Consider the following 26,937-nt stretch of genomic DNA (forward strand, 5'->3'; position numbering starts at 1 on the left):
ACCAAACTGGAGTGAAAACCAGCAGGAGCTGAAAATGCCCCACTGTAGGTGACCCCTGCATGGCTGGGGCTGAGAGGGCAGCAGCACATCTGCTCCCTCCTGCCAGCTCAGGCCCTGCTCCTGCCACCCAACCCATGGGGGGGTTTGGGGCACCGGGGCAGGACCCCCTGACTGCCCTGGGACTGTGGGTGCAGGATGTGGCTCCAGAGCCAGAGCACAGCACTGGAACTGGGTCTTCACAGCCAAGTCCTTGTTGCAGAGGAAGGTTCAGCAGAACACGAGCAGCAATGGAAGCATGCTCCAACCTGCAGCAGCCACAGCCACAGAAAAGCTGGGAAAAAAACCCCATTCCAACACACACCTGGCTCCTCTGGCAGAAGCCAAGCTATGCCAACCTTTTCACCAGCCAAAATAGTTCTGCTGGGTGAGACTTTGTTGACATTACTGTGGAAAGGTGTAGCACAAACAGAATCCATCAGCCACAGCGTTTGGGGCATTTTAGTGCCGTTTAGGTCACGATCATTTCAACTCTTGCTGAGACTTGTGCCCACCAACACTGCCCTGTCTGTCACTACCTGCAGGTCATCTGGGCTCTGGCACTAAGACTGAACTGCAGAGTTATTTCCCTCCTGAAAGGAAAAGAACTCAGTTAACTAAGTTGATATTCATTGGCTTTTAATGAAATTGTATGGCCATCAAACTTTATTGTGCTCTTCCAAGAGAGGGAGAAAATGCCAAACTCATGGGCCATTGTTTTCCTTAGCACACTGTGCCTTGAGGCTCAGATGTGTTTCAGTGTGCTGAGCACACCTGCCTGCTTGCCTTGCCCTCTGCCCTTCCCACCAGCTGACCACGCCAGTGGGATCCTCAGTCCTGCAATTTATCCAGCATTCAAAGGCAAATCCTTTGTTCTAACGTGTAAGGAGCTGCACACACATTCCTCACTATCAGCAGGCATCTGTTGTTCTGACTGCTGCACAAAGGACCTCTCTCCTAACAACTCACATTTGCATTTATTCCCAGGAAAGCAGTCCCTCCCAGGGAGGAATGCTCCATGGACAGCCCTGTCTCTCACCTGCAGTGCCCAGGGCCTGCAGCTCCTCCTCCCCAAGATGAGTGTGAGCACAGGGGCTGCTCCCCTCCTGTCCTGCTGCTTCTGGAGGGGGCTTTGCTCACTCAGCCCTCAGGGCAAGGCCAGGCCAAAGACCTGCATGAGGACCACACAAAGGATACCAGGGCTGGCAGCTTTCCTTTCCCTTTCCCTTCCTTTCCGTTCCTGTCCTTCAGCAGCCACTCCTGCTCCAGCACAGCTGTGTGGAGAAGGCCCATGAGCACCACACCAACTCTGTCTGTGTGCCAGGATGTTTGCCAGGGATCTCCAGGCAGCCTCTCACATATCCAGGTCCCAGACCATCTAAGGATTAAAGAGGTCTCGGACCTTGAACATAACTGGATCTCCTTTGACAAGACAGTACCACAGCAGAACTCTCCTGCAAACATCTGCCACCTCCCTCAGCTGACATCTGATCAAGGCTGCTCAGCCACATAAACCTGCAAAAAGTCACCACTTTGTTATCAATACATTTTTAGTGCATTTCTTGCATTTTCCATAGCAATCAGAAAGGGCAGAAGGTGCTCTTCCCACATCATTCTAAGATTCTTAAATTTATTCTTTTTCCTTCCTTCTTACCAATACTTCCACGAGACTCAGATAATGTGTTACTGAAAACACAAAAACCTTTGGAAAACCACAGAAGAAATCTTTATAATGTGAATGCAGGGAAGAAGGGGTTGTGGTATCAAACATGTCAGGAGAGCAGACTAAAAACTGTCATAAATTCTTCACCCCTGAAGTGCAGATTAACAGGAGAAAACCTACCAGCAGGGACTGCAACATGTACTCACATGAAGAGAGCAACAAGCTGGAGCTTGGCTGTGCACAGTGTCACCCCAGCCAGGGCTGGCATCCTGCACTGGGGATCAAAAGGACTGACCACTCCACTCCACTCTCACCTGGCATTGCCCAGTCTAATTCCTGCTTGTGATGGACATGTTGAACAAAATAGAAATGCTGCTGGTGTAACCCTTGTTCACTAGAGTTACCAAAGGTAAACCCAGAGCCTAAACCTCACACAGCAGTGGGTGTATTGCAGGGAACAGGCACTGCTCCCAGCAGGAGCTGAGCCTGCTGAACACCAGGGGCATGGAAACACCATCTCCTGCCAAACAGAATGGATTTGTAACTGTAGCTGAGCACAAACCAGAACAGAGGGGCAGAGAGCTCTCACCTATTTCAGCACAGCTTCGTAGCAGTTTACAAAGCAAAAGCAGAGAGGGAGAGGCAAGAAAGCCCAACTCCCCCTTGGCTGAGCCCACTGAGCTGACTCCTGCTGCTCTGCCTGAAGCAGATCATCCTCCTGTCCCTGTTCTGCTGACTCAGAGAAAGGCAGTTTACAGCACACACAGCACAACTGTGAGTTTGAGGATTGTCCTGAAATCTGTGGCAGTGCAGGTGTGTGTGCCACAGAAATGTACTATTTAAAACCCAAATAAAACCAGTACTTCAGAATCCCCAACAGTTTTATATTCTTTTAAATGGAATCCACTGATCCTACTTAGGCCCAGTGCTTGCTCTTTAAAAAAAGGAAGGAAAATAATCACTATCAAAAGGCTAAGTGCTGTTTTCAGACTTAATATTTTAGAAGCTTACCTTGCAGCCTTCACATGTAATGACACCATAATGGATTCCTGATGATTTGTCTCCACAGATCTTGCATGGAATAATTTCAATTTGAGCTGCAACAGAAGCACGCAACCAGTTAATTACATTTTCTTTTAAACACCTTATAAAAGCATTCCCTGATCAGCATTTGTACAGTGAAAACTAATAACCTGCTAAACATTATACTGCATTAACTATTCATTGCTGAACTGCAAGGATCCCCTAGAGCTTTGGACTAAATTATGGCTGCTCGTTATATAATAGCTTTTGGGTTATTAAAATGGGTCATTTGAGAAGGTGTTTAAGAACCCACAAGAAGGCTGGAATCAGCATTTCAAAGCCAAAAAGAGTAGGAGAGTTCACATTTTGGCCAAAGAGCTAAGATGACACTAGAAAGGTTCCTTCCAATCATATTTGTGTGAGATCATAGCAGGCAATTTTAAAGTTTGCCCTGCCTGGAAATCAAATGCACCACTTTTCCCAGAGGGGTCACCCAACTCCCAGGGCCAGTCCTAAAGAGGGGGATCAAGGTGAAGAGCAACTGCATTTTGCATGAAAAATCCACAACTGTTGTATCTGAGCAGAAGGGGAACCATCAGCATGTGTTTGTGTGTTCTGTCCCACAGAACAAGCGAGGGAGGAGAGCACAGCAGCACCGAGTCCACTCACTGCAGCCAGAGGAGTCAGCACAGCCTGGAAACGCTGGGCAGTTGTAAGGTGTGACAGCCCTCCTTTTCAACATTGAAATCCATCCCTCTAAACACACCTACTGAACTCAGCTCGGTGTGTGACTGTCTCTAAATCAAGCACCTTCCCATCCGAGCATGTAGGATTAAGAAGGGACTCGTCTGTGCCCAGGAACACCCCCTCTTTTGGAGTCCCTGGCTGCAGTATTTTACTGGCAGCTGTTTGGACAGGACTGTGTTAAGGCCCTGCTTCACCCTATGAACACCAGCAGCCCACATCTCACATGTGCCTGGCTGTGCTCACAAACACCCCCCACACCAGGCAGAGACTGGAGAGCCCAGGAGAGCCCCCTGTGCTGCAGTGGGGTTGGGATGAGGCTGCAGCAGTGCCCTGGCCCGGCCTGGTCTGAGCAGGACAAACACCCCTCGTGCTGTGGCCGGAGCTGGGACACGTTAGCAAGTGCTGTTCATCTCCCTGAGGAACTGAACTCCAGTCACCAGCTGCCTGCCTGTTCCAGAGAGCTGCTATTTCATCCAGTTTAGCTATCCAGGCTGTGACAACACATAAAATCCCATCTAATGCTACTGTCTTACAATGCAGCAGCTTAACTTCAGTTGTACTCAACACTGTTTTCAAAAATTCATGTCTGCTCTTAAAAACACTGCATTTTACATGCTATTAAATCCCTAACTGGCTGCTCATTATTAAATAAGAATCATCATGCAGTGCTCCTGTGTGCTCCAATTCACTGCAGCTCAGGATCTGGCCCAAACCATAAGATAACTATAAAGCAGAAGAGCAGAAGACCTGTACCACAGCACTGACTGTGCTGAAATATTCCTTCAAAACATTCTCCAGGCGACACAAAGTGCAATGATGGGGGCAGCTGAGTAGCACCCAAATGGGACTTATTGCTCCCAGGAATCCAAGAGCAGCTGAACTGGTCTGCTGGGAAAAGCAGTGCCCAACAGCCACGGACTGCACTGCAGTTCATTGCAGCTTTCAGGATATTTTCATACAGCAGGACACCACTTGCACCTCCTTCCATTGTAAGGACCTTTGTATTCCTGACCTTTGATCGCCCACCATCCTTGCAGTGACAAAACCACAGGCTGAAATCAAAAGGTCTGTTTAGGACACTTGAGGAAGGAAACATCTCTTCCCCCAAAATGGTTTTTATTTCACTTTGCTCTCAGCAAACACATTAAACACAATGGAGCAGGAAGTGAATTAATAAAAGGGGAAAATAATGTGTATGCTGTTTCATTAATGTGTTACATAAATTATTACTGGAGCATCATATGTTTATGAACAAAGCTTGGAGCAGAAAGGGCAGCACAACCCCCCCTCACATCCACAGACTGAAGAACGGGCTGAAATCCACAGAAACTCAGGATTTGTACAATGTGCAGTTCAAATTCAGAGAGCAATCCTGTGGGCAAATTCCAGAATAGCTCTACCAAATCCCAGTGGTGCCTTTCCAACACAGGATTATTTCTCTGCTGTGCTGCAGTGAATCAGCAGCCTTGTGCAGCTCCTTGGACAGGGCACTGACAAGGCTTATCTCCACAGCTCCATGGCAATGTATTTTTTACATTTCCCATTTATATACATAATTACTGCCTTATTTTGTAGAGGTATGATATAATTGGATCTGGTTTATCTACAATCTCCAGCACGTTAGTTAAATCACCCATGAAGCCTGTCTATGCAATCCCTGTTTCTTAAGCAACAGGACATTTGCAGAGGGTTTCTGAAGGAATGTAACATGCCTTCAAAGTGATGGCCTAAAGCTAGGTTAGTAATAGTCTAAAAGGTGCCATAATTAGTCCCAAATGCATTTTCCAGGGTGCTTTACTGGCAGAAGAGAATCTCCACAGATTCACAAGCTCCAGCTGTGCCAGCATTTGCCCACCATCGTTCGTATGAGCAACGGCACCAAATCAGGTGCGGGTTTAAAATTGCACATTTCCTCAAATTTACATCTTCAAGGTACTTCCTTTCAATCAGGCACAGAGCATTTAAAACTCCAAGTTCCTGTTTCACTGGGAGCCACAGGCCAGTGGCTGGATCTCGGCAGCAGAACTCACTCGGGACTGCCAGAACCAATTGTAGCAGAGATGAATGCACAGAGAGATCAGATCAATTACTGCTCCACGTGGGGCCTGTGCAAATGCACTCATTGAAATGGAACCCCTGTCACGTTCATACACTTTCCACAGAGCATGAAAGGACTTAAGATACTTTAAACTCACTAAATGCAAATTGCCTGTGCCAAGATTATGCATTTTTTCTTACAAGGGTGAAAATATTTTCCCCACTTTTAACTTTGACATGCAAATATGTACTTGCTAAAACCTTGTTCTTATGCAAACAAGGCAGGTGGGAAATATTTTTACATGTCAAGAATATGTTCCGACTTGGTTTCTCACATTCCCAGAGTTACTTAAAGCTTCCTACTGTGCTCAAATTAATTGTACCTGTTCTGTGCTTCCATTTATTTATATGGTATATTTTTCAAGATTACATAAAATACTCTAATTCATGTTTTAGACTAGAATTAGCCTAAATTACAGTTTACCATTTCTGTCTCCTGGGGTGGTGCTCAGGCTGATTCTGGTTCATGCATGAGCAAATTATTTCTTAAATATGAATTGCAGAAAAAAATAAACTCTTGTGGTTGCTTAGAAACCGCCACAGATACCCAGGTGACAGATGTAGTTTGTATTCCCAGATTAAAGGCCTAAGACTCTTTCACACCCTGAAATAACAGTGCTCCAGAGTACTACCAAGGATGTCCTGTGCCAAAGGCAGCAAGGAGGAGGAATAAAAGCCCAACCAAACCACCAAGAGCAACAAATACGAGCTCAAGCTCCGAGACCCACTGCAGGCACAGAACAAGCTGCTACAGAAACGGGTCCTGAGAGAAAGAAGGGACCATTCAAGGGCTGGAGACAGCAATCCCTACAAACTGATGTCAAACCAGCTCATCTCCACAGGAGAGGGCCTCTGACACCCAGCAGCACCTCTCAGTCTATGGGCCTTCACCTGGAGCTGTGCCTATCACCGGCTTTCCTTCTGCAATGTCAGATGATCTTCATTTGACAGCAGGAAAAAGGAGCGTGGACTCTCATCTGCTCAAAGTCAGACAGAACAGGAACTTGAGCCCAAGTATCACAGGGAAAAGACCCCTGTTTTTTCTCCCTGAACCTTTCCTCTTCCTCCATGCACTGTCTGCACATGGCAGCTGCCTGAAGCAGCTCTGGTATGCTGCAATAACACACTGCCTCCACCTCACTCCTAGGGAATGTGCCTACCAGACAACCAGAGACAGCACTAAATGACATCTTTTCCTGGCACCTGAAACACAAGAATATGCCTTATTCCCTCCTGTTCCCCAAACCTGGAACAGTTTCACTGGGTTTGCCTGCCTTTCTGGAGCTCCCTCCTCCAACCAAACCCTCTAGACAGCCTCTCCCTTTTTGTTAATTCCTGCACCATGAAATGTTGCTTTATTCCTTGTCCAGTTTGAGCAGGGGAGAAGGAAGAAAATCCAATTCTGTGTTTGTGAGGGAATGCTCTGCACGAGCTCATCATAATCTTGAATTTCTTCCTTTCTGACTTCTTGGGCAGACTCAGTTCAGGGCTGTGCAGCCAAGTAAAGCACAGGGCATCCTTTTCCCCAGTTCTGTCATTTAAACAGAAACACACTGAGCCTCAACACAGCAAAGTGTATTACCAGTCCACCCCAAAGAACACATTTTTTCAGAAGAAAAAATTATTTTCCAAAGACAGAAGTTTCTTCCTCCCCCTTAAGGTGTCTGAATGAAATGTTTGTTCCTAGTGAATTAATTGTCTTGGGGTAGAGAAAGGATTTTTCTGTTCCTCCTCCTGCTTTCACACTGTTATTTTAAAATAGTACAAGCACACAAATAACATTTTTTTTCCCAATTCACAACAGGTATGAAACCTCAGATTTGGTATCTTGGGAAGGGCTCCTCAGTGGAAGCAAATATTGGTTCCCATTCCTGCCTTTTAGGTGAGATTCACCTCACTGACCTGAGTTATCTTGAAAGTTGGGTACCTCACTGAAGTTAATTCTCTTGTCTGCTTCTACAGTGCTGAGGAAGGGAGGAAGAAAGAAAGAGAAAAGGAAAGGAAGAGAGAAAAAGAAAGCAGAAGGAAAAAGGGCATGATTCATCTTATTCAAGACAAGCAAAATGAACCCCTGAGTGGAGATGCCTCCTCTTCACTCAACAGTGAAGGAATTTAATGATACCTTAATTACAAGCCTAACTTTTAGAAGGTGAAAGTCGGGTGAATCTGACTGTCTCTTACTAATTCTGAATTAAAAAATTAGCATTTTCTGGCAAGGCAAACCTGTGTGGGAAGTGCTCCCTTCCCCCCCAGTACAAGGGGTCCCAAGTGCTCTGGCACCACAGAGCCACGAGAACTCCTCAGGAGTTCCCTGGCACAGCTCCCAGCGTAGAGAAATTCCAGGCACACACCTTCCTTTTTCGCTCAGCAAAGATGGACTTAAGCACATCCTGGTTAGTCTGCCAGACTGGTCTCTATTCCTTAAAACCTCTGTGGGCACTGCACATCCTTCTGGGATCCAGGGCTTTCCGGGGAAAGCATCCTAAGCCAACCACAAGTGCTGGCTGAGCTGAGGGCTTGCCTGGAGGCTGGATGTGGGGTACACACAACAGCCAGGGCAGCAGCTGGGACCTCCTGGCTCTCGGGGCACCGCTCAAGAAGTCACCCCTTCCCTGACTGCAGCAAAGGTTTCAGTTCCTTCCCCGGACGTGGCTCACCTGGCCCCACCTCACTGTTCTGCTGCTCAGCCAGAAGGGCTCACAGACAAACATGATACACAGACAAATCGGGCCAACCTGCTTCTAAAGGGCTGCAGTTTGTGCCAGACATCCCTGCTAGTGCTGTTTGTAAGTGTATTGATTAAATTAGGAGGCATGCATATTCAGTGACATAGTCATACATATTCATTGACTCAAACAAGGGTACCGCATGTAATGTGGTATTTAAAGCAACATGATATCTGATCACAAACTGAATTAACAAGGAATGATTTTACTATATAATATTCTAATCTTCCTGCATTTTCAGCTTCATTACCTAAATAATTTGCTCTGTCATGTACCCTCGGTAATTTGAGCTGGCTGCAAACCCCCCGCCTGCCAACACCTGCCGCTCCCAGCGCTGCAGTTCCAGCGCTGCAGTTCCAGCGCTGCAGTTCCGCGGAGCCCGGCGCTGGTGGCAGCACAGCTCTGCCACCCCAGCACTGCACCCAGGGACCTGTCCCCTCACAGACCCCAAACACCGAGTGCTGCTGAGCACGGAGCTGCCTGGGACACGGCTGAGGCGGTTTTACAACCCCCAGTCAGTGCTCCGAGCAGAGCTTGGAATGTTCCTGCCCACTCCCTGGTGAAGGGGTGTTTATCCCACACACAGCCCCCACCAGAGCGGCACTCCGGCCACGAGCAGGAGCCTGCAGGGATACACCTGGCAACAAGGAGACCCAGAGAACTAACAAAGCCCGGCATCCCGGAGAGTTGTGTCTCACAGCTGGACCTTCTCAGGTCCAGTAAGGCTGAAATTCCTGCAGAAGCCTTCCCAGCACACAGGATATTCCTTGTGTCTTCCTCTCCATCACAGATCCGCCTCTAGCTGAGCTCAGCTGTGCAGTGACCCTCAGGGGGTATCAGATGGGGAACTTTCTGGGTATGTTTTTCCATTTTCACATCTTTGGAACTGCCGATGCTCCCAAATTTGGCTGAAATACTCTGGAAATCAGGAGGATTGGGGCGATGGGCAGAAAACCAGACAAACACAAACAACTTCTCCAAGCCTTGTTTCCTTAGGAAATCACACTGGTAATAAAATAAAATAAATACTGGGGTTATACTGGTCCAAATCCTTTGAAGTCTGTGGGTGTGATGGGTGGAGTAGAAACGAACATGGCCACCAAAGTATTAATTAAAAGTAAAGTATGAGCAACACCTCAAACGCACGGGGCAGAAATGCTGCAATGCCAGGACAAGCTCTGTGGGCCTGGGCACAGCTGGATCCCTGAGCAGTCACCTGACACTGCCCTCCCAACCCCGCAAACATTCCCCTCCAAAGCGTGTCCCAGGAGATCCCTGACAAGCAGCACAGCACCCCCGGAGCCTGCTGGGGCTGCAGGGCTCACTTTTAGCAATCAGCCCCAATTCTTTCAACCTATCACTGACTCGGGCACGTCCAAGGTGCAGGAAGAGCTCCTGTGCTCCTGCCAGGATCACTTCAGGGCTATTGTTCAGGGCTATTGTTTTGCTTTAAGTCAAGAAATTTTACTGGCACAAATTTTAACTTAAAGAACCAAAGCTTTGCTATTGCATCAAGGACTGGCTTCAACGAAAAATACCTGAATACCTAATGAGAGAAGGCAAGATGGAAAAGGGTTTGGGTCCTCTAACAGGTAAAACTGTTTTAGTGAAGCTGTTGTGTGAGGTCTCTATGTTTTTAATGTCATATTCAAATAGAAAATTGCTGAAAAACTGGAACGTCATAATATCGTAATATTCTTAATTTTTATGAAGAAAAATTAAAACCAAGTCCCAACACCAACAATGTAGGACTTTTGCAAGTGTTTATGAACACAAACAAGCTATAAATTGATTTAGGGGTTTTAGAGGAACTCAGAGAGGATGTTTGCTGTCTCTCATTCACGTGTACAACACTGAGTGATTTTAATTTCCTTCTGTATAACAGTCTTATCTCTCTCCACTATCTTTGCTTTACCCATCCAGAAACATTCTCATTCTGCTGCATCCAGACGTGTTCTCTTGTCCAGAAGCACGGAAGAGAATCAATCCCTTGTTACATCCAGGGCACACAAATGACATCCTCCCACTTTGGGAAATCCAGGGAGTTCCAAAAGCTCCAGCTTTGTTACTACTTTCATGAGCTTAAATCAAATAATGAAGATGGCTGAAAATACGGACACTGTAACAACTTCTTTTGAGGAGGAGTTAAAACCCAGAAAAACCCAACTCTGAATACAAATGTGTCTTTTTATAGCGGAGGAGATCCCCTCACTACCACAGCACACAGGAACAACACAGTAACCAAGCTCAGCGGCAAAGAACAAGAACTGGGAAAGAAGAGAGGGAGAAGTGTTTCTATGCAATGTCCTGTGCATTTCAAAACCAAGGCACCTGAAGACTAGTTTGATAATTTCCATGTGGTCAGAAGACACTTCCAAATTTCATAAAACACCTTTTTTTTTCTGTAACATTTTGACTTCTCACTTTCTTGGTGGCTCAGGTACTTATGAATAAACATTCAACGATTTCATCCCCCTTTTCTTCCTCTGGCTGAAAATTAACAGCAGTTCTGTAATGAACATAGCTTGGAGTATGATTAATTTGCCTGGGCTAAATGGAATTCTTGTTAGATAAAGCAATTCATAAAAAGTTTTTCACAAGAAAAGAAAACTCACTGCCATCATGTAATTCTCTAATGAAATATAATACAGTTTTAATCAAGGCCCTGAACTGCATGTCAAGAAATGGATACTATAAATACTATAATCCTCCCCCGTGCTGATATGCTGTGAGAATGGGGATGGTAGCTGGTGTCTCATTTTCTCTATCTATATAAGCAGGATAATCATTCTTTATCTCTACCTCTATCTACAGCTACCTCAGATGACTGGTGCTTACTGCCAAATCTTGGGTTTGGTCTTATGGCCCAAGGAACTGTGAGCAGACCTCCAGAGCACCCAACCTGCAGCGTTCTGGACTGAAGAGGTGGAAGCTGCATCAGAACTGCTCAACAGCCCTGCTTCTTGTCTGACTTTGTTACTTCCCTTTTTCACTTTTAAAAACCAAGCTTACAGGTTTAATTACACCCCTACAGAGCACTGCTCTTGACAAAATTACACAAAACACAAGTTTTAGAAGCAAATAGGTGTGAGCTCTTACCACAGGAACTGCCAGCACTGACTTTTTCTGCTCTGCTTTGCTCCTGCATTTCTTCCCAAGCAGCAAGTGGGGTTTATGTGCCTCCCTGACGTATGTTTTTACAGAGTTCTGGAGTTCGCTCAGGCTTTGACATCCCTAATTTTTCCTACAGATAACCACTAACCCTGAGCATTTGTGAAGAGGAACACCTGCAGCAGGGGTACAAACACAATTCTGCCATGATCAAACCTACCCTGGGCTGCTAAAACCAACCACTGCACACTGTCACAGGAAAAAACGAGCTAGTGGGCCAAGATGTGTGAGCACCTTGAGGCAGTGCAAGTGCCCTTGTACATTCAATCACACCGAGGTTCTCGTAGTCCTTGCAACTTATTTTTCTCTTACATTGGGAAAAGTAAATCTACACCAGTTTCTCCTTCCTGAAGCTGGTCTTTCATTCTGTACTAGTAGTGGAGAGGAAGAAAAAGTGAAATCTGCAGGAGAACATAATTCATTTATTTGCTGGAGTAAGCTGGGCAATACTAAATGCATTCTCCCCCTTTCCTCCAGAAAGAAACCTGTACTGAAAAGTTTAAATGTATTTATACTTCTGTCCCATTTCCTAAATCTCTGGAAGAAACTAATATAGAATTGGTTATAATAAATAAAGTCTTGTAGAAACATAGCATTTTGGAGTGAAAATCCAAATTACCTCTGACATTTGCTTCACAGACTAATGCACAGAACCCCCATTTGATATGAAGTTTGCTACTCTCAGGTGTTGGACACTGTCTTCTGAAGACTGGCATTTGTAGACTCCAACACTGCCCTCCCACCTTCTTTTCCCTAATTAATTGTACTGGCTTAGGGCAACATCTCACATTTCTGTTTATTTGCTTGCAGTAGGAAAACAAAGAAGATCTTATCAACCACTTGTCAATTTTATGCACCACTTCAGCAAGTCAGCCACAGCTACCACAGCTCAACAGCCTTCATTTCAAGTATTTTTCATAGGCTGCAAACAATCTGAAATTATCAACACTCTGAAGGCAATCATTTTAGTCCCTATTCCAAAGTACCCACAGGTACTAGTGATAAAACCCCAAAACAAACAACAAAACCCACCCAAACACACAGACCTGGGAAAACCAATCACTTGCAACATAGTGTCAAAGTTATTAACAATGTAACTTCATTCATTAGCGAGGTGACAGGCCCCGGTGCCAAAGGGACACGAGGTCAGTGAACCGACTGTGGGTCACACACAGCTTCATTCCTTCTGCTCGTGGCCCGTTCCAGCCCAGCGCTGCCCATGCCTCACACACCCCTGAAGTGGTCTCTGATCAGAGCTCCTCACCACCACACCTTCTCCATCACCATGCACACCTTTCCCTGGCCCTTTCCAGTCAGCCAAGCTCCACTTGGAGAGTTATTGCCCCAGAGGGAGCGAGTCAGTCTGGAGAAAGGAACATGGAATGAACTCAGAAGAGGTAACCAAGTAGGGGGAACCCAGTAAGGCCCCTTAAACCAAGTGTTTGTCACGATTCAGCTTCTCCTGCTGTTTTTGCCATGCTGCCCACATTTTATAAAGGGTCTGTCCTTGGCAGAGATCGCAGGATGTGTTGCTGTGCATTGAGAAATGGGGCTCTGCACAATTAAGTTAGAGCCAGGCTGGTGCAGATGCCATGTCCTTCCAAGAGAGTTGCACTTCGATGAAAAACCACTCAAAACCTGAATTTATTTCTAGAAGAAAAAGTTGCAGGGGAAAAAAAACCAAAAAAGTGTTTCACCCAGACTTTCATCCATCATTCTGAAGTGACTACATCTGCATTTTTAAGATATTTTCTTTTTGGCTGTACATGAATTTGATGTCATTAAAAAGGCTTCCTTTGATGCTGTATGCCAAGTAGAATCATTAGCTTCTCACAAAGGTACACTCTAAATAGTCTAGTTTAAATTTTCATTTTCAGATGATTCATCTAAGAGATGAACAATAACAACCAAAACCAACTTGAGAACTCTAAACAGTAAAAAGCCTTTTAGCTGCACTCACTCATTTATTAACTCCCTCCAACACCTCCTGCCTGGATTCACATGGCAGCCAATACTGAGCATGAATTCTGCAACTCCTTTTGTGATTTATGGCCATTACAAGCAAATCACCACCAGGTTCCCTCACACACGAGGTTCTCTGGAGTCTGTATTCTGAATCTTTCTGGCTGGCACAGGGTCACTTGGTTTTAATCCACGGATGCTTTCCACTGCCACTATTTCAGGCATGTGTGTTGTTTTCGCCCAGCTCCTCTTCAGGAGTCCTCAGCAGAGGTCATCAGAGGATTAATGAAGCCGAGGGACACCAGGGGAAGCCACATCCTCAGCCAGTGCAGCCTCACCTATTCCCCTGGGGTTTGGAAGGGGAGCATAAAACACATTAACCATATCTAGGGTCCCTCCATTTCGATGAAAATAGCACTACAGTCCAAAACCCAAGAAATTATTTACAGCTGATAAATGTTTCCTGATATATATTAAGACACTAGCAAGGACAGACATCAGCAAAAGCTTACAGCGTTTTTTTATGATGCAGGCCCAAACCTCTGCTGAACAAATATCCGTGTTTTCCTCCCCAGGAAAGACACCTCATTTAGCCCCTGCCCCATCTCAGAGGGAACAGTATTAGTGTACACGTGGGATCAAAAGGAAGGTTACATCGCTTCTGCAGCAACTGCCTGGACAGGTCACAGAACTCCTTGGTAGCCTTTGTGGTACTTTCTGGACTTGCACAGAGGTACCCGATGGTCCTTCAGCTCGGGGTCACCTGACTGGCCAGGGACGATGGAGAAGCCACAGGAGGGCAGCTCTGCCTGTCTGCAGCCAGGCATGCACTTCTCCCTCAGCTGTTCCCTGGAAAAGGGCACAGGAGGAAAACACTACGGCCTGGCCCCAAAAACTGCACCAGGAGGGAGAACGTGCAGGATGGTATCAGAGGAGATGGAAGTTTTATGGGTTCTGGCTTACAGCAAAATAAATGCACCATCAGTTCTATCAAACAGCCTCAAAAACACTCCTGCCACAGAGAAAGCTTTTTTCCCAAACGTGTTCTTCAAACCATACATTACAGTGATGTCCCCCACTAACCACGCTCACGCTGTTTCCCCAGACTTGGCTCTGCTTTTGTGCTTCTTTATACCCTCATGATGTCTATATACACCACACTCAGTGTTTGAAAACCTTCTTCATTTCATGACAAGGATCATGAAAGAAAAAAACATAAGGTGCCCACAAAAACGTTTTAGAGAATTACAAGCTTGTGAAAAGAAAAGGTCTAGCAAAAGCTCTTCCTTCGCCACAATCAGATTAGGTGCTACGACCTTCATTAAAACCCCTTCTGTCTACTCATTTCACAGCATTTAATTTCCTGCCTCTTGGTGATTAAACCAACTGAAAGGTAGTAGATAAAGCAAGTTTGGTCGCTGTTTCAAACAGATATATTAATGCTTTACGCTTAAAAAGCTTTCAGAGTGTCTTCAGAGGCTGATTAGCAAACATTGTACATAAACCCGTGTCTGAGGTCAGACTGTGGCAGCAGATATGTGACTGAGACTCACTACAACAGCTCGATTGCAGCGCTGTACCACAGGATACCTCCACTGCATACATTAAGGAAGCTTAAAGTTAAGCTTCACATATTTAAACACTAACAAAGTCTACTTAATGGCAGTCTTCAAAATGACAGTGGCCTCCTAATCTGCTGCAGATAAAGAAGTGCCAAGATTAATGATTACGTAAGTGCATCACAGAGCCCAGAAACAATAATCAGCTCTTCTGTTGTTATTTGTGTACAAAGGCTATTAGAGTCATCTGACATTCCAAAATCCAATTTAAAGTTGTTAAACCCCTTTCACGTACTTATTTGAGGTTGGAAAACCAAGAGGTTCAAAAAGGGAAAGGAAGGGTTTGATTTCCTAATTCTTTTTCCCTTACTGATTTTGCTCTAAGCCAAATCTCTCTTTAAGAATTGCAAAAAAATAAGCTTTTAAACAATGCCTGGAGTAACCAATATTGCTGTTGAAGGAATAATACCAATAAAACCTTAACATGCTTAGATAGCAAAATTTAAAATAATGACTACAAGCTAACCAAGTAACTATTCTACTGAAAAAGACCCCATTCAATTGAGGGTGTCACTGACGTTGTCAGTGCAACTCCGACAATCTTCAGCAAATCAGGGTGAGAAGCTGAAGGTGCTCAGGCACCAAACACCCATCCCGGTCTATTAATGGCCTTGGTGAGAACTCCCTCTCCGGGTTACAGAGGCACAGGCCCGCCTGCAGGAGAGCAGCTCGCTGCAAACCAGGCAGGGACAGGGCTGGCTGCAGGCTCTGAACGCCACACGGGCAACTGTTTGCCCACGAAACTCCTTTAAAATTCAAAACCACCTTCTTTGTTGCCGACGGAGGAGTGAAAAGCGAGAACAAAGAGGGTCTCCTCCTGGTTCCTGCGCTCGCCGTTCTCCCCCGGGCCCGGAGGAGGGCAAGGGCAGGGCAGGGGCAGGGACAGGGACAGGGACAGGGCAGGGGCAGGAGCAGGTGCAGGGGCAGGAGCAGGGACAGGGCAGGGCAGGGTGGCCGTGCCTGCGCTGAGGGGCCGGGGGAGCAGCGGGGTGGGCAGCGGGACGGGCCCGCTGTCATCGCTGCCTCCCGCAGTGCCATCCATTACAGCCCCGCTGGTCGCACAAATCGCTGCAGCCCCGAACGCCCCGTTCTCCGCTGGCCTCAGAACTCCCCGGCAGGGCAGGCGAGCAGGCCCCGCTCGCAGACAGGGCGGCGGGCAGGGGCACAGACCCCGGACAGACCCCGGGCAGAGCCGGGCCCGGCCGCCGCAGCCCCGCCTGCCGGGCTCCGCTGAGGGGGAGCTGCTGCGGCCGCTGCACTCAGGGCCAGGGCCGGGCTGGGGCTGTGGGCTCCGCAGAGCTCAGGGCCGGGCTGGGGCTGTGGGCCCTGCAGAGCACAGGGCCGGGCTGGGGCTGTGGGCCCTGCAGGGCACAGGGCCGGGCTGGGGCTGTGGGCTCTGCAGGGCACAGGCCCCGCTCCCTCAGCCGGGACCCAGCTCACGGAGGAGATCACAGCGCAGAGCAAGGGAAGGTGCCGGCCCTCACAACCCAGCTGGCGGGCGGCAGCGCCGAGAGAAGCTTTTCCTTCCCTGTTGATGACATCGGGACTAAACCAGCCCGAGTTCCTTGTGCAGCACAAACGAACCATTACTGACGACGTGCAGAAGCTTTTTCTTTAGGCTGCGAAGTGCTTCCCTAGTGTTCCCCAAGGTAAAGTCAATTAAGTGATAACTGCATCTGTGCAGAAAGAATTCAAAATGCTAATACCCCCACCCAGATAAGTCCTCAACTTTGCCTGCTTATTTATCTCCAGCTCTTAGAAATTACTGCCATGAATGCTCCAGTGCCTTCCCCCATTATCTTTGCAATCCTGCTTCTTCCTCACGAAAAGGCAAAAAGCACAGCACATAAGCACTTCAGCCACGCTGGGGAGGAAAACGATACAGGCAAAGACGTATCAGCTCATCTACTGCAGAGAAGCTACTGGCAGGTTTTGCTGCTCTCAAAGTTCGTTCATCCAGCCTACAGAGGTAAGAAAATCTGCTATGCCATCAGAGGCTCACATACTCTAGAAATAACAACAGTTTGCATCATGAATTATCTAACATGATTCACCACTCGGGGAAAAGAAAATATATCGTGTTTGGTGGTGTGCCATTTGGCCACCAGACTCTAGAATTTTAATGTTTGTTATCTTTGCGATGGAGATAATGCAATGCTGGGCTCGGGCATCTGCTCTAAGATGGATTCCTCACCTCGTCAGGAGTCGACCCGTGTTATGCAAGGCTCTGGCCACAGGTGTTGAATGTGTCCCCATGTTTTTAAAGTGAAAGAAACCCACAGAGAACCCAAAAAACCCAGTACTGAAAACAAAAGAACTCGATGATGTGCTGACTTACCATCCACACCTATATGAATGCCTTAGTACTTTAATACTTCTGTTTATAAAAAAATCAGAAAATTGCAAAATGGCCATTAAAAACTCCCTCTTACAGAAAACACTGATGCCTTTTTCAAACAAGTCTGACAGTTCAATTAGGAGTCCTGTGACCCACAGAACCAGGCAGAATACAAGCATTGGATAGAATACAAGTATGACCAGGAGATTACACAGTAAGATTATTCATTCAACTATTGCTAAAGGTATCTGATAGATTAAAAGGGAAAACCCAACTTGCTTCACATGGTTGATACTAGGTTCTAAAGGCCAAATCAACCAAAAAGGTAGAAGCTGGCTAGTAGTGAATGTATTTGATTTGTGTTTCCTCAAGTAAAGGAGGCTTGATAAAAATTAGAAGAGAGTAATAGAAACAGCATGTGTATTACTGCAATCATTTCATCCAAAACCAATCCAAACTGGTTCACAAGACGAGCTTCATCACTTTGTCAGGACAAGAAAAGCACCTTGTAACCAGAGCTGAATGAAGCCTACAATAATTTACTGAGTGATGAACATAATCTCTCAACCCTTTCAAGACAGTCCTTACCCATCATTTTTGCTGATCTCTTCCAACGCTGTGTTCTGCACACACCAGAAAACAGACAGGAACAAACACCAGGAAACTCCAAAGTTTTAACACTGTACTATTTTAAAAGGCTCACACACAGTTTCTATACTGCCCTTGACAAAGCCCCAAAACATTTAACCAGAACTCCCCTACTCCTACACTCTGGAGAACACTTGCAGCATAACTTGATTATCCAAAGCTCCCAGGGGACAAATGGAAGCAGAGATACATGGGGAACAGCCAGAGGTCTTCTGAGAATAATGGAAGTGAAAGGAGAGGAAACAAACTCCACAAAGAACTGTTGGCTCAGCTCAGCCCTGAAGTTTCCCTATTCCTGAATGGAGCATTCATTAAGTAAAATAAGCTTCTTTAAGCAAGCATTCCAAATGATTGTAAAAACCATCTGACAAAGTGAAGAATTATTGTTCGTTTTGGTACTTGACTCTCCAGAGAGAGAGGCAGCTGTTGTTCCTACTGTAGTCATTTATTAGCCAGTGGTACCGCTGTACCAACGCTCCTGGTAGGGTCTCAGCGATTAACAAGCAGACAAATTCTTTCCAAACTTGTGTTTCCCAAAGTATTATTTGGAAAACATTGCTAGAAAAAGTTCCAAACTGAGCAAGAAATACCAACAGATTTATCACAAGCCTTAACACGGGGCAGAAGATCTACACAGAATAAATCTGTTTGGGGAGTTGTGGGTGCTTTACACCGAAAGTACAAGTTTTTACTTATATTATTGCAGCACAAGTTAATGCCAATTAAGTAGGAGAGTCACTTTGGATTTAGCACAGAACCTGGCCCAGGGCACTGGCACACAGAATAGAAATAAATACTAATCGTGCTTGCTCACACTGAGAGGATTAGATAACTACAGACGTAGGAAATTAAAACCACAACAAGATGACCCCACGCTCATGATTTCCCTGTTGGAGCAGATCAGTCAATATGAATAATCGACAATGTAAATTGAAATCCTCAGAATAAAAATAATGGTTTTACCGCTTTATTTCTCTTCACTTGCACAGAAATTGAGTTGACTATCTCTGACAATGCCATGGTTTAATATTCTAAACACACTATCTCCTTTAACAATGCCTGGAATAGGAACAAGCTGCTGAGCCAGATCCTCAAGGGGTGAAAATCAACATTGCTACACTGACTTCAGTGGAAGCACATTGATCTTCACCAGCTAAAGCTTTGGGCCCTAGTGGGCAATTAGGTTTCTATTATATGCTAATTTAAATAATGTACCACAGAACATTTGCTGTACAATAAAGCAAGTCTACATTCTTCTGTGGAAAAGGACAAGCATTTGCTGTGGCATGATGAGAGTTATGGATTCTGGTTTCAAAGAGCAGGATGGAGTTTCGGTATAAACTACTCCTCATAATAACATTTTTAAACCTGCAATTACTCATACTATACTACTTTGGGAAGCCTATAATTATTTGGTAGGTTCTTACCAACGTCTAGTCTAGATCATAATTGCTAACACTGCCTCCTTCAAAGGAACTAGTGACTCTGTTAAAATCTGGTTTTTGTTAGGTTCCTACTACACAAAGTGGCTGTGCTCTAATGTTATGATCTGTATTCAGTTGAGGAGGAAAACCAAGCTGATTTATGTCATAATCTTGAGCCTTTGAGCAAGGTCTGAACAAAAAAAAATGAATACAACAATCCCACATGCTTCTTTTGAGGCTTCTGAGGTGGCTGGGTTGGAAGAGGGACTGTGGCTGCGGCTGACACAGGCCAGAGTTTTTTTGCAACACAAGTTTATGGCACTGAGGATCATCTGTAACACTCTCTAACTCTCGCAGGCAGGCCTCACGCTCCAGCCACAAGACAAACAAGCAGAAAAGCTGGGGAGAGGGTTCAGCAACAACGACACCAAAAAAGATTTTCAGGAGTTATGGGGCAGTTCAGGTTATCATCCTCATGTTAAAAATGTTAACAGCAGTCATTAAAAGATGTTTTGCTCTCTTCTGCAGCATTTTTTTAGGTATGAGAACTCCTTCTTTCAGTCTCTTTTTAAATGTCATTGGCACCCTTCTTCCTGCCTTAGTCACCCACAACCAAGTTATTAGCGTGCCAAGGTCCTGTGTAAATTTTTGTGGACTTCTGATGTAGTTGGGATGAGGGCATCACTCCACACTTACAGGCTCTCCTACGCTGCAGCCCTTCAAGTGAAGTGAAGGATTGGGTACATACTCTGCTCTGAAAGCTGACAGCTCACCCCAGAACAGCAGTTTGGGAGCCCTCTGAACACCTCCTTAGAGAGAGGGGTCAGCACAGCAGGGTTCTCCCCATGTGTCTGACTGGCACATGGAAAGTCATGGTAGAAACCTCCTGGAGATGATACTCCACCTAAAGATAAAAAAACATGCACACAATTCCAACTGGTCTTTTCCAAGGAACCACTCAAGGCAGAAAGGCAGAGTAATGTGTGCTCACATAGGCCAGCAAGGTGAGATGTGGCACTGAGCTCCTCACTCACAGCATTGTAAAGATTCCCTTTACAAACATACCTATCCTGGCAACCATGCTCCTCTCTGGCTGCATTTGTAACTGCTCAGAAACACTTTCATTTCAAACAGAAAAAGATGATATAGAGTCGAGCATTTTTAATGGCATCAGCCACACAAGAAGAACGTGCCATGCAAGGAAGATCTAAAACATCCCCACAGTAAGAACTGATCCAAAGCCTCCCCTGAGCTCCTCAGCCACCACATCACTGTATTCTGGGTGGGCTCTGCAGACACGGGGAAAACTCCAAGCACACAATCTGCACTCCAAAGAAAGGAGAAACTAGAACTTATTTTGGTTAAGGTCCTGATGAACTAACTCCACAAGCATTTCAGCCAGCACAAACCCCCAGTCAGTGACCTCCCCTCCTTCCCCAGTGCCTGCACAGCTCTCACTGCAAGGGCCCAATGAGGAGTAACTCGGGTTGAAACTGTTCTTTGGGGGATTAACTTTAACCTGAATTGGTTTCCTGACTTAACTCCCCATGTGACTGCAGAGATGCTGCTGGTGCTCACACAAGGGAGGGGTGCATTTGTTTGGCAATGCCAGCTTAGGGGAGACAAAAATACACAGAGCTCAACTCTCGGGCTGCTGGATTGGTATGAGGAGATCTGGGGTAGCAGGCAGAAGGACAAGGAACGCAGGGTTAGTTTTCCAAGAAACAGAATAGTCTGTGAATAAGTCATTGGTTTCTACAGCCAGTATTGCTGTGAAACTTGAAGCAAGTCACTTATTTGATGTGTCAATTCCTCAGCTGTGAAATGAGGACAACGCTTCCTTACATCACCAACGTGTCGTAAGTTGAAAATTAATGACTGAGGCACTTGGACACTCTGGTGCTGAGGGCCAAGTCAGTGTGCAGCTACCAGAGCTGAGTGATTAGTGACAGGGAGGGACTAAAGAATCAACATATTATTTTTGGTGGACTATTTCCTTAGAGGATAAAGCAGAGTAACTGCTACTTACTTGATTGCAAGGAATTGAAAGAGCTCTCTGTAGCTCCCTCGTGGGTGGACACCTAAACAATTAAATAGCCATGACCTAATTTTAGCCAGAAACCTTATGTCACAAGGAATTTACAGGGAGGCGTCTTCTGTATGTGCAAAAGTAATTGCACTGTGGAAGGATAGTTGACCAATGTGTTAATGTAGTTGTATAACATTAAGGGACAGACTGTATCCCACTCTCCTTCCCTATCCCACTCTCCTTCCTCGTATTCCCAATTCCAAAATTTCTGACCATAAAACTGCATGATAAAAATATCATAGGATCAGGACTGAAAGAAATTCTGTGAACATGCTGCTCCCAGCATCAGCATGATGGAATCGGTTCAAGGAAAATTTACATAAAAAGAAGTGTAAGGCTGGTAGGAGAGGTTATAATCCAATCTCCCCTTGTGTGTGACAGAGATGATGGGATGTCACCAGTGGGTTTTGCATGATGCCTATCCACACCAGTGATACAGAAGGCACTTCTTCTGAAGTGCCATTATTATGCACATAGAGCCATCAAGTGATAGAAAACACATCCCAGTTCTAAAAGAAGTTGTTCCAACAGCTTGTTTTCCTCACAGTTACAACCTGTCCTTTCCTTCTAGCCTGAACTTTCCTGCCTTCTTTCAGAAGCATATGGGAAACATTTCTTCCTCTCAGGCTAACTCAGGATTGGTACCACGGGATTGAAAAGCTGGGACTCGAAGTCCCTGTGCTGTGACAAGCACGGCGTGTGAGCCAGGGCAAGCCCCAGAACTAGCACAGTTACAGCGTGTCCAGCTTCTGGGAGATGTGTCGGGCTCACTGCAAACACCAGCAGCTAAAGGATTAAATAACTTCATGGAGCTGGGCACATGCCTTTCTGTAATTCAGTTCATACCTGCAGAACACCGGGATTAGAGGCTTCCTATCTGTGAGGATCTATTAAATACCATATTGCGCTTGGATACATGAATAGGAACAGAAGCCACGTAAATACTTCAAGCGGTAAATAGTGTTTCAAGTCTTACTGAGCTTATTATGTCTCAAGAGCTCATTATGTCCTCACTAGATTAGAGAGCACATATTCAAAAAACAAACACAAACCTAAAGAAAGCAAGAATCCCCAAAGAAAGCTTTCAAGTTGAAATACCAACCTCAGGATTTTTGCTCCTGCCTTATGATTTTGAGACATTGGGCTGACAATCTAAAAATCTCCAGAAAGAGTTAACACTGACATTCTGTTTCCTCAGTCCTCTTGGCCAGGGCATCAGCCCTAAATAATAATTATTATGAAGCTGTATCAGTGAGTTAAAAAAAAAAAGTGTCAATAGAAAGTGAAAATCCTGAACTATCTGGCTCAGCACTGAAGAGCACTGACATGTCTGCAGCCAGCCTGGCAGTTTGCACTCAAACTGCTGGGAATTTTTGTTGGCTCAGTACAGAGTGGGACTGAGTGCACCCTCAGCAAGTTTGCCAACAACACCAAGCTGTGCTGTGCAGCCCAGCTCTGGGGCCTCTTGTATAAGAAGGACGTGGAGCTGCTGGAGCGAGTCCAGAGGAGGCCAGGGAGATGTTCCAAGGGCTGGAGCCCCTCTGCTCTGGAGCCAGGCTGGGAGAGCTGGGGGGTTCACCTGGAGAAGAGAAGGCTCCAGGGAGACCTGAGAGCCCCTTCCAGTGGCCAAAGGGGCTCCAGGAGAGCTGGAGAGGGACCTGGGACAAGGATAAGGGGGAATGGCTTCAAACTGAACGAGGGCAGGTTTAGATTATACATTAGGAAGAATTTCTTCCCTGTGAGGGTGGTGAGGCCCTGGCTCAGGTTGCCCAGAGAAGCTGTGGCTGCCCCAGCCCTGGAAGTGTCCAAGGCCAGGTTGGACGGGGCTTGGAGCAACCTGGGCTAGTGGAAGGTGTCCCTGCCCATGGCAGGGGGGTCGGAAAAACATGATTTTAACATCCCTTCCAACTCAAACCATTCTGTGGTTTTATGAATGCACAAGCATCACGGACCTTCCAAAGCACATCCTTCCAACTTCATGGGCAGAGAGTTCAGCATCCTGCAAATTGTACCCAAGGCTCAAATCTTCAGGGTTGCATCTGCTTTTGTTCACCTCCTTATTTTCTGAATTTGTGTGGTGAGGCACTGAAGTGTGAATCTGTTGATTCCTGGCTACAACACAGGCTTCTTGTGTGGCCCAAGCCACGTCCCTCAAGCTATACTTCAGTCCCCTCCTTGGCAAACAGGTAAAACATCCCTCAGTGATGTTTTATGCATAAATTAACTCATGGAAGCCGGTTTTTCAAAGAGTTCACTAATTAACATTATAGACAACCCTGCAGATAAAGAGATTGTCAGAGAGCTCTGTCTGGCAACCCTGGCCCAAGGAAAGAGTGCATTCCAGAAGCGATGATAGAATCTACATACAATTCCAGAAAGCCAAGTTTACTGAATTCCACAAGGTTATTTTTTAGGAATGTGTACTTCTTAGCCACACAGCATAAGGATTTCATACAATGTAGGGCATCTCCTACATTTATTTTTACTTGGAATGAAATGGCACCGTCGGTTTTCAGCACAATTTATATGTGCTATCTTGACAAGATTTCCCTGGAGAAATCCTGAAACATTTAGTAGATCTAGAACAAAGATTTTAATGGTGGAGACCCTGTTTTTCACAAATATACATTTACAAGTTGCTGGAGAATGCAAAGAGAGTTCTACAAAAGGCATGTTGATTTTCCTACATTTTCAGATGTAAGCTCAACAGGGTAGATAATGTATTTTTCCTGTGTTTATACAGTGCCTTGTGCTTAGAATGTAGAATAAAGTCCACAGATAACTTTGTTTTCTAGGATTCATAAACCAGTATGATATCTAAGTACAAAACTCGTGTATAAAACAAATTAAATAAAACAAATTTCATCCTAGGATGACCAGAAATAGAATAGCAAGAGGACTAAACATTACTTGTTCTGTCTACACTGACTAAAGAGGGTAAACTGGGAAGAGACTAAACCACAAATTTTAGCTGTTTCTTCAAATAGTACAGGATATAACCTGACACTTCTACAGTCTTCACCATCACACGATTTACTTAACCCAAAAGCTGAAAACCTTTTAAGCTCATCTCATTTTAAAATACACATAAATTGAAACAGTCAATATTGAAAAACAAACAAGAGGAAGTTTTTACTAAGTCTGCAATTACATATTTCAAGAGCCACTGAAAAATGGTTCCTGAAAATAGGAGCTGAAATGTGCTTCCAAACAACAGCTGAACTTCTGTCACAAGTTATTGCTGAGCCTACATACCAAATACTTTGAGTTTTCTTTGAAACTTAAGAGCTTACTGATTACAGGAACTAAATAATAATTACTGCCTTTGATTTTAAGGCCATAATCCAGGACTGGAAAATGGATTTGTCACTGTTGCTGTGCACCAGTGAATTCACTTGCTTCGCTTCCAATGTAACAACACGACCATCTCACTGTAAGGCAAAGATCTGAGCAAACACAGCCAACAGACTGTAATTTTTTAGTTTCTCAGTCAAAACTCAGGTGAACTTCATCTTTGTTTGTCTTTTGTTTGCATACAGGTGGTGTAATTAATCCATGAAAAGCTGTTGCAACACGAATGACACTCAAAATCAGCACGCACAAATATTGTCATTAAGTTCATTTAGAAAAATAAACGGCCTATGATTTCATGACCAGCCAACTAATCAACACCATGACTTTCCTGAAGCACGTCCTGAACTCCACATTTTGCAGTGTTCCGTGAGGGAGGAGGGTCCCTCTGCTCCCGCTCCCCTCTGTCCCAGAGCGGACAATCCAGAGCTGAGCCTCCACCAGGGCTTCCCTCACACCCTCACACAGTCCTACAGCTGGAACTGGGCCAGCACGAGGCTTCAGTGGGTCCAGCCTGCTCACATCTTAGTGCCACCCAGGGGACTCACCATCTTCACACAGAAAAGAAAGGAAGGCTTTCCAGAGCAAATACAACCATTACAACACTGCACCTTTCAAGCATTTGGAATCATGTTTTTATGTGAGAGAAGGGAGAAGTGTCCTTGCTCTAACAAACTAGATGTGCCACTGCTAAATTAAACTATTAAACTTTTAGAATATATACTAGTAGGGCACTAAAGTAGCATTTTAGTGATGATGCAGCTTTGAATCCTCCCAGTGAGGCAGCAATACCAACTTTTTAAACCATTCAGCTGTTTTAGGCTTGTCTCACTGAGCTTCACAATTAGGGAATTTTTGACCAATATACTTTTACATTGCAAGTGGAGGCAGCAGGAAAGAGGCAAGTACCTGCTGGAGGCAGAAACTCCAGTCATAATCCAGACTAACAGGGCAGACAGAGCTCTTACGTGTGTGGTGCCTGAGTGAGAGGAGTTGGAAAACACTCACTATCAACTGCGCTGTGATTTTCAACTTTGCCCTTAAAATTTCCAGTCTTCCCCAAACTGAAGAAAGCAGTTTAATTGAGCCTATGCAAACAGAGGATTACCAGCCCCTTATCTATGCCAGCGATCCTCTGAAATGAGGTGTTACCCAGGAGAGCAGTGGGAAGGTACAGGGCTTGCCACTCCTAGGTGGTACCCGACTTAAATACATTCCCACGGTTTTTCACACTGCCAGAGAGGGGAAAAAAAAACAACCAACACCAAACAAGGCAGGGCAGCAGTGGCTCTCTGAGAAAGCTGTGAAGAAGCAGTTGCAGCTCCCACCATCTGGTGCAGTGGGGGAACGACCCTGCCCTTTCAGCAGCCTCCCCCTGGGGCCCAAGGAGGTGGCCCTACAGTTGGGGGTGCCAGGCTGGCAGGGGGAAGGCTGGCAGCAGCTCTCCCAGAGAGGTAGGAATGATCAAGGAATAAGCAATGACTCACACTATATGATTTATTGCCGGGCAACGTTCCCAAATGTGTTAATAAAGTTGCAGCCAAACAAATGCACATCCCTTAGGTCTTGTCTTTGTTCCAGCACGGCCAAGACAATTGAGTATTATTTTCAAGTAAAACAAGGATGAGATTCTAGACAATATTTCTACCACAATTAATATTTATGTTTCACTGTTCTACTTCACAGCACTGCCAACCCTTGAGTATTCAATAAAAAAAAGGCACAAAACAAGAAAGAAGCGAGCATACACACAGACACAAAGTCGTAACATTTTTAACAAATATTTTTGAGTTGTTCTATCTGGGTTTCAGTTTATCTTGGGCACTTTCAGGTGTCAAATACAACAGATAAAAACACTCCATCACCACATTCAACTGAAGCAAGATACCAATACAAAACCAGTTAATTCTGTGTCAGGCAGCAAACAGCTTAATAGTTCATGGCAAAGCTCTTCTTGGAGGTCTTCTGGAAACTGAGAAAGAGAGGGAAGGGGAAAGAGGCCAAAGAATTGTTGGAATTGAAAGGTTTAGCTGATCAGCAGTG

At 45.4% G+C, this 26,937-nt stretch overlaps 1 protein-coding gene and 1 long non-coding RNA gene across 5 annotated transcripts in view; one reads left to right on the forward strand and one right to left on the reverse strand.

Annotated features, from left to right (window-relative positions):
• Nucleotides 1-26,937, reverse strand: part of RORA (RAR related orphan receptor A) — a 358,739-nt gene that overhangs the window by 27,474 nt on the left and 304,328 nt on the right. For all 4 annotated transcript variants that reach the window (XM_027704417.1, XM_027704416.1, XM_027704412.1 and 1 more), the window contains one exon: nucleotides 2,711-2,796. In XM_027704417.1, coding sequence (XP_027560218.1) covers nucleotides 2,711-2,796 — 86 coding nt within the window. The remainder of the gene's footprint in view (nucleotides 1-2,710; nucleotides 2,797-26,937) is intronic.
• Nucleotides 16,428-25,193, forward strand: LOC113977894. The gene is made up of 4 exons (XR_003537436.1): nucleotides 16,428-16,693; nucleotides 16,797-17,013; nucleotides 24,880-24,976; nucleotides 25,083-25,193. It is a non-coding gene; the product is annotated as an uncharacterized LOC113977894 (long non-coding RNA).

This window comes from Neopelma chrysocephalum, unplaced genomic scaffold (assembly GCF_003984885.1).
Source record: "Neopelma chrysocephalum unplaced genomic scaffold, ASM398488v2 Primary Assembly neopelma1_274, whole genome shotgun sequence".
NCBI lineage: Eukaryota > Metazoa > Chordata > Aves > Passeriformes > Pipridae > Neopelma > Neopelma chrysocephalum.